We start from the raw sequence: 13,065 nt of genomic DNA, 5'->3' as shown, positions 1-13,065 counted from the left end.
ATTTGGTATATCTAAGTAGTTATTTCTCATAGTGGAGATGTAAAAAATCATATTAAGGTTTATTTCCAAATAATTAGTGGATGAATAATAGTAGATTATATTATTTTGAGAAAATATTTTCATTATAATTATATCAAATCAATATTTAATTATGATAAAATATATTAATTATAATTATATCATAGAATTATGATAATTACGATATTTATATTATATATTTTAATCATTTATGTACGTAAATAATTAGAAATCAATCAAATTAAATTATCACGGTAAATAATATGTTGTATATTATTACGAAAAATAATCCGTAGATAAAATTGAAATTACACCCGTGTCTTATAATTATAATTGATTAATTGGTATAAAATGAAATTATACCCGTGTCATGAGTAATAATCTAAATAATTATATCTTAACAAAATATAATTTGAAATAATTTATAAACAATTATCTTAACAAAAATAATTATTTAATAATTGATTTAAAAATCAATGCAAAATATAATTTTTAATAATAGTATTATTAACCGGGTAAATAATATAATTTCAAATTATACTTGAAATATAAATAATATATAAAAATCAATTGAGTAAATCAATGATTTTGTACCTTAATAATTTGACAATTATTACTCAATTAACCAGTTAATTGAATTAGTAATAACAATTTCCAATTTCAAATTTTGTATATTAAGTAATTATTAAAAACTGGGTAATAACGATTTATACGGGAAAATCATTGATAAATTCAATTAACCATAAAGAAGATAATATACTAACAGTTTTAGTATATTATTTATGGCAAGGGAAATTATTTTCTCAAATTAAATTTTATATAATTATAGTAAGTCTCTATAATTAAAGCAATATAAAACTGCTTCATATATAGCAATAATATTATACATATTTATATATCTCTTCTTTTATCTCTTTTTTTTAAAATATTGACATATAATTAATGTAGAAAATATATAATATTAAACTGTTTTATATGAATTTATATAATAACCCATATAATTTATACGTATGGCATAATACATATGTCAAAAAAAGATTCCATAATTTTTGAAAACCACTGTTTTGTTATATAAAATTGAAATTGAAATTAAATAATTTCTATGTATATAATTTATATAATTTCTATTAGTATATATATATATATATAAGTCGTAATAGTCAATTGTTTCAATTATTTTGACGTTAATGCTTTTGCGAATGAACTAAGTGGGTATTTAAAAAGGCTAACTAATGAGAAGAAATTTGCATACGATCAAATAATTGGTGCTGTTAGCGGTAATATGGGTGGACTTTCCTTCTTATACGGTCAAGGTGGTTGTAGAAAAAATATTTTTATGGTCAACTATATCATGCTCAATTAGGTCTAAAGGAGGTATAGTTTTAAATGTTGCTTCGAGTGGGATTGCTGCACTTTTGTTGCCTAATAGAAGAACTGCACATTAAAGGTTTAAAATTCCTTTTGCCATAAATGAGGATTCTTTGTGTAGCATTAAACAGGGAAGTCCTCTTGAAAGGTTAATATCCAAGCTAAGGCCAAATTAATCACATGGGATGAAGCTCCAATGATAAGTAAGTATTGTTACGAAGCTTTAGATAAATGCCTCAGAGACATCTTAAGGTGCTCAGATTCGTATAATGCTCATTTGCCATTTGGAGGTAAAGTTGTTGTTCTCGGAGGAGATTTTAGACAAATTTTACCTGTGATTCCCAAAGGCTCAAGGCAAGATATAATTCAGTCTTCTATTAATTCTTCATATTTGTGGCATAACTGTAAGGTTTTGAAGCTTACAAAAAATATGAGATTGTCACTAGGTGAAAACAACAACATACAAGAACTCATAAATTTTGCAGAATGGCTACTCAAAATTGGTGATGGTTTAGCTGGTGATACAACAGATGGTGAATCGATCGTTCATATACCATCTGACATTTTGATTAAGAACTCTGAGACAGCTTTGGATGACCTCATTGATTTCGTGTATCCAAATATGTTATCTAATTTATCCGTTGAAAATTATTTCAAGGATAGAGCAATTCTTGCACCAACTTTGGATTTTGTGTCACTGATGTCAACAACAAGATGACTGCAGGGCTACCTGGACAAGAAAGAGTCTACTTAAGTTCAGACTCTGTGTGTGCTGAAGAGGAAAATATGGAATTTGAGTTAGATGCTTTCTCGCCGGAGATTCTAAATGGAATAAATTGTTCAAGTCTACCACCACACAAGTTGGTTCTGAAGGTTGGCGCTCCTGTTATGTTGCTGCGGAATATAGACCAAACTAATGGTTTGTGCAATGGAACGAGGATGCAAGTTAGAAGAATGGGAAATCATGTGATAGAATGCAAGACTTTGACTGGTAACAAAGCTGGAAGTATTATTCTTATCCCAAGACTGAATCTAATTCCAAATAATAAAACATTGCCAGTCAGGTTTCAAAGAAGACAATTCCCAATTATCATGTCATTTGCAATGACAATAAATAAGTCCCAGGGACAAACTCTATTGAAAGTTGGAATTTACCTTCCAAGGCCAGTTTTCACCCATGGTCAATTGTATGTTGCGTTATCAAGGGTAACGAGTAAAGATGGTCTGCGAGTGCTGTTGCAAGATCATGGACACTTGGAAGATAACTGCACGATGAATATGGTATATAGAGAAGTTTTTGAGAGCCTATAATAAAAAGGTAATAACAAAATGTCTTACTAAATCTATTTATTTATTAAAATTTATTACTATCACTTAAAAAAATTTAGAAATTCTAGGAACTAATAGATGAATTCTTATTATACATTAATAGTTTGAAAATATTAAAATTATCATTAAAATTCGTATAATTTTATTCTCTTGACAAACAATTTTATAATTACGTTAATCATATAATTTTATATACAAACATTGATACGGTGTTGTTTCATGTATATATTTTGCAGGTATCAAAAGATAGCATTGAATTGTTATTTAGTAGGTTTAAATTATTTATTGTTCATTACAAAACTTTCTGCATTAGGATTCTCTATTAATTTGTTCTTCATTTTGAGTTGATTTTGATATTTTCTTACTTCACAGTAAACCAACATATAAAATTTTGTTTGTAGATTTAAGTATTACTAGATTATTTATGGTCATATTGAGTATATATACCTGATCTATTGAAAAAAGTAGATTAAATAACTATTTTATATTTAATACAATTAATACTATATTAAGAAAAGAAAAATAACGCATACAAGTTATTTTTTTATTAATTAAATTATTATAATTAAAATAAAATTTAACATAACAACTTAAAATTATAATTTCAATCTTATTACGTGCATGGCACGGGTGATTAAACTTGTTCTATTATATAAAAATCGGATGTCTGCACTTAATGATGGAGCTGATGTGGCATGCTCTGGAGAGTGTTTTCCGATTTAATTATTTTAACTCATTCAATACAATTTATTACTATGACATAATTATATCAACTAATTGATTTGATTAGATATTTAAATATTAATATAATTTATTATAATATATATTACTTAATTAATTTTACTACATTAATTGTAATTTGTTATATTAGTTAATTAATTTATTCATTTATAAAATTTGAAATAAAATAAATAATTTGTTATTTATTCTAATTGAATTCATTAAATTTAATTATACATTATATACGAATTTATAATAATTTATAAATTACTCTAATTTTTAATATTCAATAAAATAATTTGTAAATCACTTTATATTATATATGTATTAACAAAATATTATGTATATTTTAATGTGTTAATTAAATATTATATACACACAGAAAAATAAATACAAAGATGATTTATATAATATTGATAATATTATATTAGCACGGTGATTTTTTTTGTTTTGATATTATATAGTATTGATAATGATAATATTATTATATAGTATTATATAAACTTTCTAATATTAATATAGAAAATTAGAAAATTATTTCTTATGGCAATCATTCTTAGTGGAATAGCTAAGTGTGTCCTTTATATAGTATTGATAATTGTTGCTTAATTTAAAGTAATTTTATATTGGTATCTTAAATGTATTTTTCAATAATGACCTAAATAGATAAATCTAATTGAATTGAATGATTATATAAAATATTTTATATTATTAATATACTAAAATTAAATTCATTTTTTGGTACAGAATTTATAGGTAAATTTTATACAAGATTTAGTTATTTTTTATTTTTTTAATTTGTTTTATCTGTGTTACTTTGTTTAGTTTTAAGTATCGTCATATTTACAATTACCGCCAGTATGATATTTTATAAAATATGAAAATCAATTTTTTTATAATTTAAATATCAATGTTTGAGTTAATTTTAATTTAAATTTTTTAAATTAATGTTATCTTTCATTTAGATCTTAATTAATTTAAAATATAAAAATACTAATATATTTATTATCTCTTTAAATAATAATAACTTTAATTTATTTACTATCTTTTTTTCCTTTTATATTTTATTTAGCAAAGATAATATATGGATTAAGATTGAATTAAAAAATACCCTATGTGATGCATGTTTGACACTGATAAATTCATATAAAATAGAAAAGAAGAAAACAGAAAGTTAAAGAACACTGAGTTGAATGGTGTAAACAGATTCATTGAAGCCAAGTGTATGTGGATTCTCATGTCTCAACTCATTTTTCAAAGTTCAAACACATTTTAAATGTATGAATTTTAATTATATTTGTTTTTTTTCTCTTCAATAAATACTACAATCTCTTCCTATTTTTGCTATAGGCTTATCTTTTATTTAAAAAAACACACAAAAATGTAAAAAGAAAAATAAAAGAAATTATAACTGTTATTATATTTTAAAAAATTAAATGCTCTTTTAATTAAATATCTATGTAATTTTTATCTAGATATATAAATTGTATTTTAATATATTGAGTGGTAAATAAAAAAAAATATATAATAGATAAGCTAAAATAACGAATAATGAGATATCTATCTATTCTATCTATTCTATTATATAAAAATCAAATTCTTGCACTTAATGATAAAGTTGACATGGCATGTTTCTTAGAATGTTTCCTGATTTATTTATTTTAACTCATTAAATACAATTCGTTACGGTGGATTAATTATATCAACTAATTAAGATATTTAAGTATCACACAATTTAATATTATGTATATCAATTAATTGAATATAATTGTTAGAGTATAATTAGAATCAATTAGATCAATTAGCATTATTTAACATATCTAAATATTTATTATAGGATATTACGTCTTTATTATTTCGATTCTCTTAGCACCTATAAATACCCTTCTATATTGTATCATTTTACACAACTTGAATACACACAAACCTTTTCTCTACTGTTCTCTCTTACCCTTTCTAATAACAATAAGTACAGTTTAATTTAGTTAGAAGTTCATTATTTTAAGTCTTCTATAAAATAATCTTTTTATCACTTTGGATATTTTAACTCTTTTTTCTTTTTTTTTTCTTTACATGTAATTTTGTTGTGCATTAACTTTGTTTATTTAATGATGAAATATACTCATGTTAATTCTATCATGTAATAGTTTGTTTTTCTCCTATGTATTTTGATTTGTATAGTTACTATTGATCTTACTGTTTTCAATCTTGCTGCTTTTGTTTTCTTGAATTGTTCTTTATTTTTTTATGACTTGATAATTAAAAAAAAGGCAAAGAACAGAAAAAAAGATGGCCAAAAACGAAGGTTAGAAGCCTAAAGCAGCAACATCATTCCTCAATATTATTATTAATATGAACTTTATGATTTCTTTTCTAACATTCTTTAATACAAGTTTCGTTTCTTTTTCTTAATTATTATTAATACTTTTATTCTTTTCTTCTCTAATTATAAATCTCCTTATAATAATTTTTTGATCGGATATTTTTTTGGTCTAATAAATTTTTTTCTCTATTTTTTGTTAAAAATGATTTATATTAAAAAAAAAAGATAAAAGTGAATTTTAAGATTCAAATTTAAATAAGATGTGCAAAGGATAACTATTGAATTCATTTGGTCGATTTAAACACGTTGTATTATCGTCATTGAAAATTTCAAATACTATTATAAAATTCTAAATATTTTTATTTTATTGTTCTTAAATTATATATTATACCATATATTTGAAGAGTTTCATCTTTTTAAAAATAAAGTGTGACATTATATTATTTTTTTAGATATAATAAATGAATAATAAGGTTAAAGTGAGTAACAAAATTGATTATATAATAAGATACAAACTTTTAGAATTTCTAGCATAATTAACAAATTTTTAGTTTCAAAATAAATGTTTACTCTATTTTTTATCTTTTATTTGATTTTTTATAATTTTTCTTGATTTTTTTAATTAATTATGATTGTAATAACTCATCATAAATTTGTGTTTTGTAAAACATATTTATCAATCATAAAACATAGAAGACTCCAAAAAATTTAAAAAATATTGATTAATCACAAAATAAAAAATTATGAATTGTGCTTTAATCTATTCTATTATATAAAAATCGAATTTCTGCATTTAATGATGGAGCTGACGTGGCATGCTCCAAAGAGTGTTTTTCGATTTAATTATTTTAACTCATTCAATATAATTTATTACCATGACTTAATTATATCAGCTAATTGATTTGATTAGATATTTAAATATTAATATAATTTATTTTAATATATATTACTTAATTAATTTTATTACATTAGTTGTAATTTGTTATATTAGTTAATTAATTTATTCATTTATAAAGTCTGAAATAAAAATAAATAATTTGTTGTTTATTCTAATTGAATTCATTAAATTTAATTATACATTATATACAAATTAATAATAATTTATAAATCACTCTAATTTATAATATTCAATAAAATAATTTGTAAATCACTTTATATTATATATGTATTAACGAAATATTATATATATCTTAATGTGTTAATTAAATATTATATATGCATAGAAAAATAAATATAAAGATGATTTATATAATATTGATAATATTATATTAGCACGGTGAATTTTTTTTATATCATATAGTATTGATAATGATAATATTATTATATAGTATTATATAAAATTTTCAATATTAGTATAGAAAATTAGAAAATTATTTCTTATGGCAATTACTCTTAGTGAAATAGTGTATCCCTCATGTAGTATTGATAATTGTTGCTTAATTTAAAGTAATTGTATGTGGGTATGTTAAATTTATTTTTCAATAATGATATAAATAGAAAAATCTAATTAAATTGAATGATTATATAAAATATTTTATATTATGTATATCAATTAATTGAATATAATTGTTAAAGTATAATTAGGATCAATTAGATCAATTAGTATTATTTAACATATTTGAATATTTATTATAGGATATTACGTCTTTATTATTTCAATTCTCTTAGCACTTGTAAATACCCTTCTATATTGTATCATTCTACACAACTTGATAACACACAAACCTTTTCTCTACTGCTCTCTTATCCTTTCTAATAATAATAAATACAATTTAATTTAGTTAGAAGTTCATTATTTTATAGTCTTCTATAAATTAATCTTTTTATCACTTTGGATAGTTTAACTCTTTTTTCTTTTTTTTTTCTCTTTATATGTAATTTTGTTGTGCATTAACTTTGTTTATTTAATGATGAAATATACTCATGTTAATTTGATCATATAATAGTTTGTTTTTCTCCTATGTATTTTTATTTGTATAGTTACTATTGATCTTACTATTTTCATTTTCTTGAATTGTTCTTTATTTTTTATGACTTGATAATTTAAAAAAAAAAAGCAAAGAAAAGAAAAAAATGGCCAAAAATGAAGATTAGAAGCCTAAAGCAACAACGTCATTCTTCAGTATTATTATTATTAATATGAACTTTATTATTTTTTTTCTAACATTCTTTAATACAAGCTTCGTTTCTTTTTCTTAATTATTATTAATACTTTTATTCTTTTTCTCTATAATTATAAATCTTCTTATAATAATTTTTTTATAGGATATTTTTTTTGTCTAATAAATTTTTTTCTCTATTTTTTGTAAAAATAATTTATATTAGGAAAAAAAAGATACAAATTAAATTTTAAAATTCAAATTTAAATAAGATGTGCAAAGGATAACTATTGAATTCATTTGGTCGATTTAAACACTTTGTAGTATCGCCATTGAAAATTTTAAATACTATTATAAAATTCTAGATATTTTTTTTTATTGTTCTTAAATTATATATTATACCGTGTATTTGAAGAGTTTCATTTTTTAAAAATAAGTGTGACATTATATACTTTTTTAGATACAATAAATTAATAATAAAGTTAAAGTGAGTAACAAAATTGATTATATAATAAGATACAAATTTTTAGAATTTCTAGCACAATTAACAAATAATTTTTAGTTTCAAAATAAATGTTTACTCTATTTTTTATCTTTTATTTGATTTTTTATATATTTTTCTTGATTTTTTTAATTAATTATATACTTTGTATTTTGTAGAAAAAATTTATTAATCATAAAATACAGAAGACTTAACCAACAAATTTAAAAAATTTTGAGTAATCACAAAATAAAAAATTATTAATTGTGCTTTAATTATGTTGTAAAATACAAATTAGGACTATTTAAAATTAGTTTTTTACCATTAATGTTAGCTTCAATCATAATAAGGTAAAAAGTAAAAATTGTATATAATAATTTAATTTTATTATTTATACTACTAAAATTATTCTTTAATGTATTATATCCTATTTATTTTTATTCATTGATGATCTTTAATTGTCTATTTTCAATAAAAATTTTCTCTAATTAAATTAATTTTTTTCAATTAGTAATATAATTCTTATGATATTTACTTTGTTTAGTAATATTTTTTAATTTATTTAATCTGATTAATCATTTCTTTTTTATTTTATACTAATTTAACTAATTAAAGTTAATAAATTTCAGTTATTCTAATTCTTGCAACTTTTTATTATAATAATGTATTTCTATTAGTGTATTAATATAATTTTAATATTTATATGTCATTAATAATAATAATCTCATTTTAAAGTTATATATATATATATATATATATATATATATATATATATATATATATATAATATGTCTAATTGTAGAAAATTTACTATTTCTTTATACGATTAGATTAGACATATTTATATTTAATTTATTTGATTATTTAATTAAAATTAATTATATTAAAAGATTAGATTAAGATTATAGTAGACTAATTATATTATTATTAATTAATTATATTAAAAGATTAAGATTATGATAGATTATCATTATTTTATTATTTTATTATTGTTTGATATTAATTCAGATGTTTAGCTTCTTTTTATTATTATTTTTTATTCTCTTATTCTATGTGTTTATTCCCATAAATCTTGCTAAATTAAATAAGATACTGTATATCTTCTTTTTATTCTTCTTTTATATACACATAAAATTTATTAAATTATTTCTCTTCCGTCTAATAATTTTGTTTCTCTTCTATTTATATTTCTTTCCTTCAATATTTTATTGGTTCTTATTTTTCTAATTTTATTTTAATTTATGTATTTGTTCTTACTATACCAAAAATTTTTTTATTTATGTGTAATATACATTCTTATATATGTTATAGAAATATGATTTGATTCTATTAACCTGCCAAATTTTTTTGAAAAATCTAAAGCTAAAGCACAAAAATATATTTATAGATATTTTACTTTATTTTTTTTAACTAAAAAATATAATATTTTTTGTCATATTTGCTGAAATTCTAAGTTAAATATGAATATTAATTTTTGAAATAGAATAAATATATTTTAAATTTTTTTTGTCTAAAAATAATATTCTATCAATGTTAGAATTATTTAGATGGATAAGTAATAGTGAATATAGAATTATTTAGGATGGATAGAACTAAGTACATTTTTTTATTGAAAATACGAATTTAAAAATATTATATTCAATTCTCAATAGTCAACCTCGCATTGAACCACTGTATTTTCAAAAGATTTTTGAAAAAATAAAATAATTTTAGGTGTATAATTTTTGTAAAAATTTAATTAATTTAAGATATTTATTATCGTTGATTAAAAAAGTAAATTGAAATGACAATTTAATATTTTTATACTCTTAAAAATATTATTTATTTATTTTTCTAACATTCTTTATCATCCAATGATCACATTAATATAATTTAATTCAATAAAATTTCTGTTTTAGCTGAAAATTTTATGATTTCTCAATCTCAAGATCATCCATGTTAAATCATTAAAAAATATAACTAAGAGCGGAAACGTCTCTTTATTCGAGAGTATGATTGAGATCAGAGAGCTTGGCTCTTGTGGTTCTTTAATTTTTGTCAACCAAAATCTTCTGTATTTCTGATATGGCTGAATCACAATTTTACTATAGAAAAAGAGCTACGAAGGCGAGTTTGATATGTTGGAGACCAAAATCCTGAAGTCATTATTTATATTTGAGTGTGACACTCATTAAATCCTAAAACTCAAATAAAATAGTATCTATGATTTTAATCTCATTTATCCAAATTAAAAGTAATAATGACTTATTTAATTTAACATTTATGACAATAAATGAGATCACCGTTATATAAGTCATTTAATGTGAAATTACTTAATTTGCAATTATAATTAATATATGTACTGTCCATAAATATATTAAGAAATAATAGTTTCCTACCAATCTTCTACTTCGGTTATAAATATATATATTTTCCTGAGATAATCACGTCTTATAAATTTTACGTGCAAATCTGAATATTATTTCTCTTATTACTTTAATAATTTGGTTTATCTCATATATTAGTTATGAAATTACCGAAACTTTTATCACATTAGTGTCGCAACAAAACCATGATGATCCCATACTAAAATACTCAACCACATAGATCGAATTTGGATGAAAAAATTTAGAAATTACATGTAAAAATGATCTCATGCATGTCTATTTTTAACTTGAATAAAAATTCTATTTTATTCCGTGACAGACTCAGATGAAACTGTAACGGCAATGTCCGAGCTCATAGCGACGGCGACTAAGTGATGAGTCTGTGGAAGAAGAAGAGAAGAACTTAACAGCCTCACAATGAGAGAGAGAGGGGGAAAAATTTACCTAGAGAAAAGGGACTCGGTAGGAGAAAGGTGGCGACTGGCTTAACAGTGACGGTAACGGGATGAGCAGCGATGATGACATGAGTTGTGAACAGTAACGCACCCAGAAAAATTTAGTAATTGGGGCAAAAATATAATAAAATTTAGGTATAGATATTTTTTTTTTGCTTCCCACGATACTCAACAAGTTAAGGACTAATCCGTCATGAATTTGAATTCCATTTAAGAATCTACAATTGTCCGACAACGAGTTGCTATACATACGAGACGGAATTTGAACCCTCAATACTTAGTTAAGCGGACGACTAAGTTGATCACTTGACCAATCCAAATTGGTTTAGATATATTCAAAATTTAAAATTAGAACTATCTAATACATATTGATAAGAACTAGAAATATACACACAATCATTATTATAATATTTAAAATAATAAAAACATAAATTCATACACATAGTATAATATTTAAAATAATAAAAAATATTTATAAGGACTTTTTTTAAACATGACTAAATATTATTTTTTTATATATTTTTAAACAATTATTTTATTTTTTATTATCTCATATTTAATTGTCAAATCTACTTATTATAATTTTTATAGTATAAATAAATTTTTTAACCAAAATAATTACAATATATTAATATATAGATAATATATTTTTCTATCTTAAATAATTTTTAAAAAATCACTAATAATTTAAGTTGTATTTAATTAGAAAACTAAGTTTTAATTTAATTATTAATTAATTAACTAATATAATAAAATTAATTATCACTATTTTTTAAGTTTATTTATTTATTTTTCATACTAAATCAAATTTAACAATATAATTATTATTATGTGTTAAGTTTAACAAAATTTTTTTAATATAAAATACAAAAGGACTATTTATATTTTATTTTGAGACAAATATAATATAATAAGTAGTATATATGTATATAAGTATTACTTTTTTTAAAAAATTTTGTGGGGGCAAATGCCCCCTTTATATTAAACGTGGATCCGTCCCTGGGTGTGAAGGAAGATGGGAGTTATGAAGGGGTAGGCGGCAATGGACTCAGCAACAACGATGACGGGAGTTATGCGATTTTTTGTGAAAAAGCCAAGAAGAAGAAGATTTTGGGTGAGGATGATGACTGAGTTTATCTTGCATGGCCATAGAGTATAGACTGAAGCTATGAATCACTGAATTTGTGATGTGGGGCAAATCCTAATTCATAAAAAGTATTTATATGTATATATTCGGGACAGGTACACCCTAAACTCGACCATGTCCTGTCCTGAATAAAATCTGCCCCGACTCGGGTCAAGTTATTACCCTCTCCATCCGAGTATGGACGGGTCGGGTACCCGCGTATTCGGAAACTCCTGCCAATTCTAACCACGTATTGATACTCCATTTATTAAGGGTTGATCGCTAGCCAATGGATTGCTATATACACAAGGCGATATTCTAACTCCTAATAGTTGTTGAAGCAGACGAGTAAGATGATCACTTAACAAGTTCAAATTAATTAAGACAAATACTAATTAGTTTTAATATTAAAAATTCTGAGAGTTTGATTTTAATTATAACTTTGTAAAATATTTATAATAATAATTATTATATATATTATTTAATTTTTTTAATAAAATTTTTTATATAATTTTATGTATTATCTCGTACAGGGTACGAAAACATACACTAGTTAGCTATAATTAGAGATAAAATTCCTCAATCATATTCATAACAATAACAATTATGGTGACGCCAGCACGCAACAATTTTATAATGTTTGCAGCATGCTGCAAATATATGGTTACAAATGAAGGTTGAGAAAAAGAAAAGGTGCTCTTAATATTCACATTTGAGACTAAATATTCTTCTGCAACACTCTCTATAGCTTCATTAGCTCTCCAAAGCTGTCAAAGTTAG

General features: G+C 22.1%; 2 protein-coding genes across 2 annotated transcripts; both read left to right on the top strand.

Moving 5' to 3' along the window:
- Window positions 1-1,582: 1,582 nt before the first annotated feature.
- On the top strand, window positions 1,583-2,104 carry LOC130980630 (uncharacterized). Its single transcript, XM_057904291.1, has one exon. It carries the CDS (start codon window positions 1,583-1,585, stop codon window positions 2,102-2,104), a length of 522 nt encoding a protein of 173 aa, XP_057760274.1.
- Window positions 2,101-2,697, top strand: LOC130980623 (uncharacterized). The gene has a single exon (XM_057904285.1). The coding sequence runs from the start codon at window positions 2,101-2,103 to the stop codon at window positions 2,695-2,697; it is 597 nt and encodes a 198-aa protein (XP_057760268.1).
- Window positions 2,698-13,065: the final 10,368 nt, after the last annotated feature.

Source organism: Arachis stenosperma, chromosome 1 (assembly GCF_014773155.1).
Source record: "Arachis stenosperma cultivar V10309 chromosome 1, arast.V10309.gnm1.PFL2, whole genome shotgun sequence".
NCBI lineage: Eukaryota > Viridiplantae > Streptophyta > Magnoliopsida > Fabales > Fabaceae > Arachis > Arachis stenosperma.
This window is presented reverse-complemented; position numbering and strand designations above follow the sequence as displayed.

Excerpts from the sequence above, each read along its gene's own strand:
- LOC130980630 (XM_057904291.1), top strand. The coding sequence starts at position 1,583 with ATGATAAGTAAGTATTGTTACGAAGCTTTAGATAAATGCCTCAGAGAC.
- LOC130980623 (XM_057904285.1), top strand. The coding sequence starts at position 2,101 with ATGACTGCAGGGCTACCTGGACAAGAAAGAGTCTACTTAAGTTCAGAC.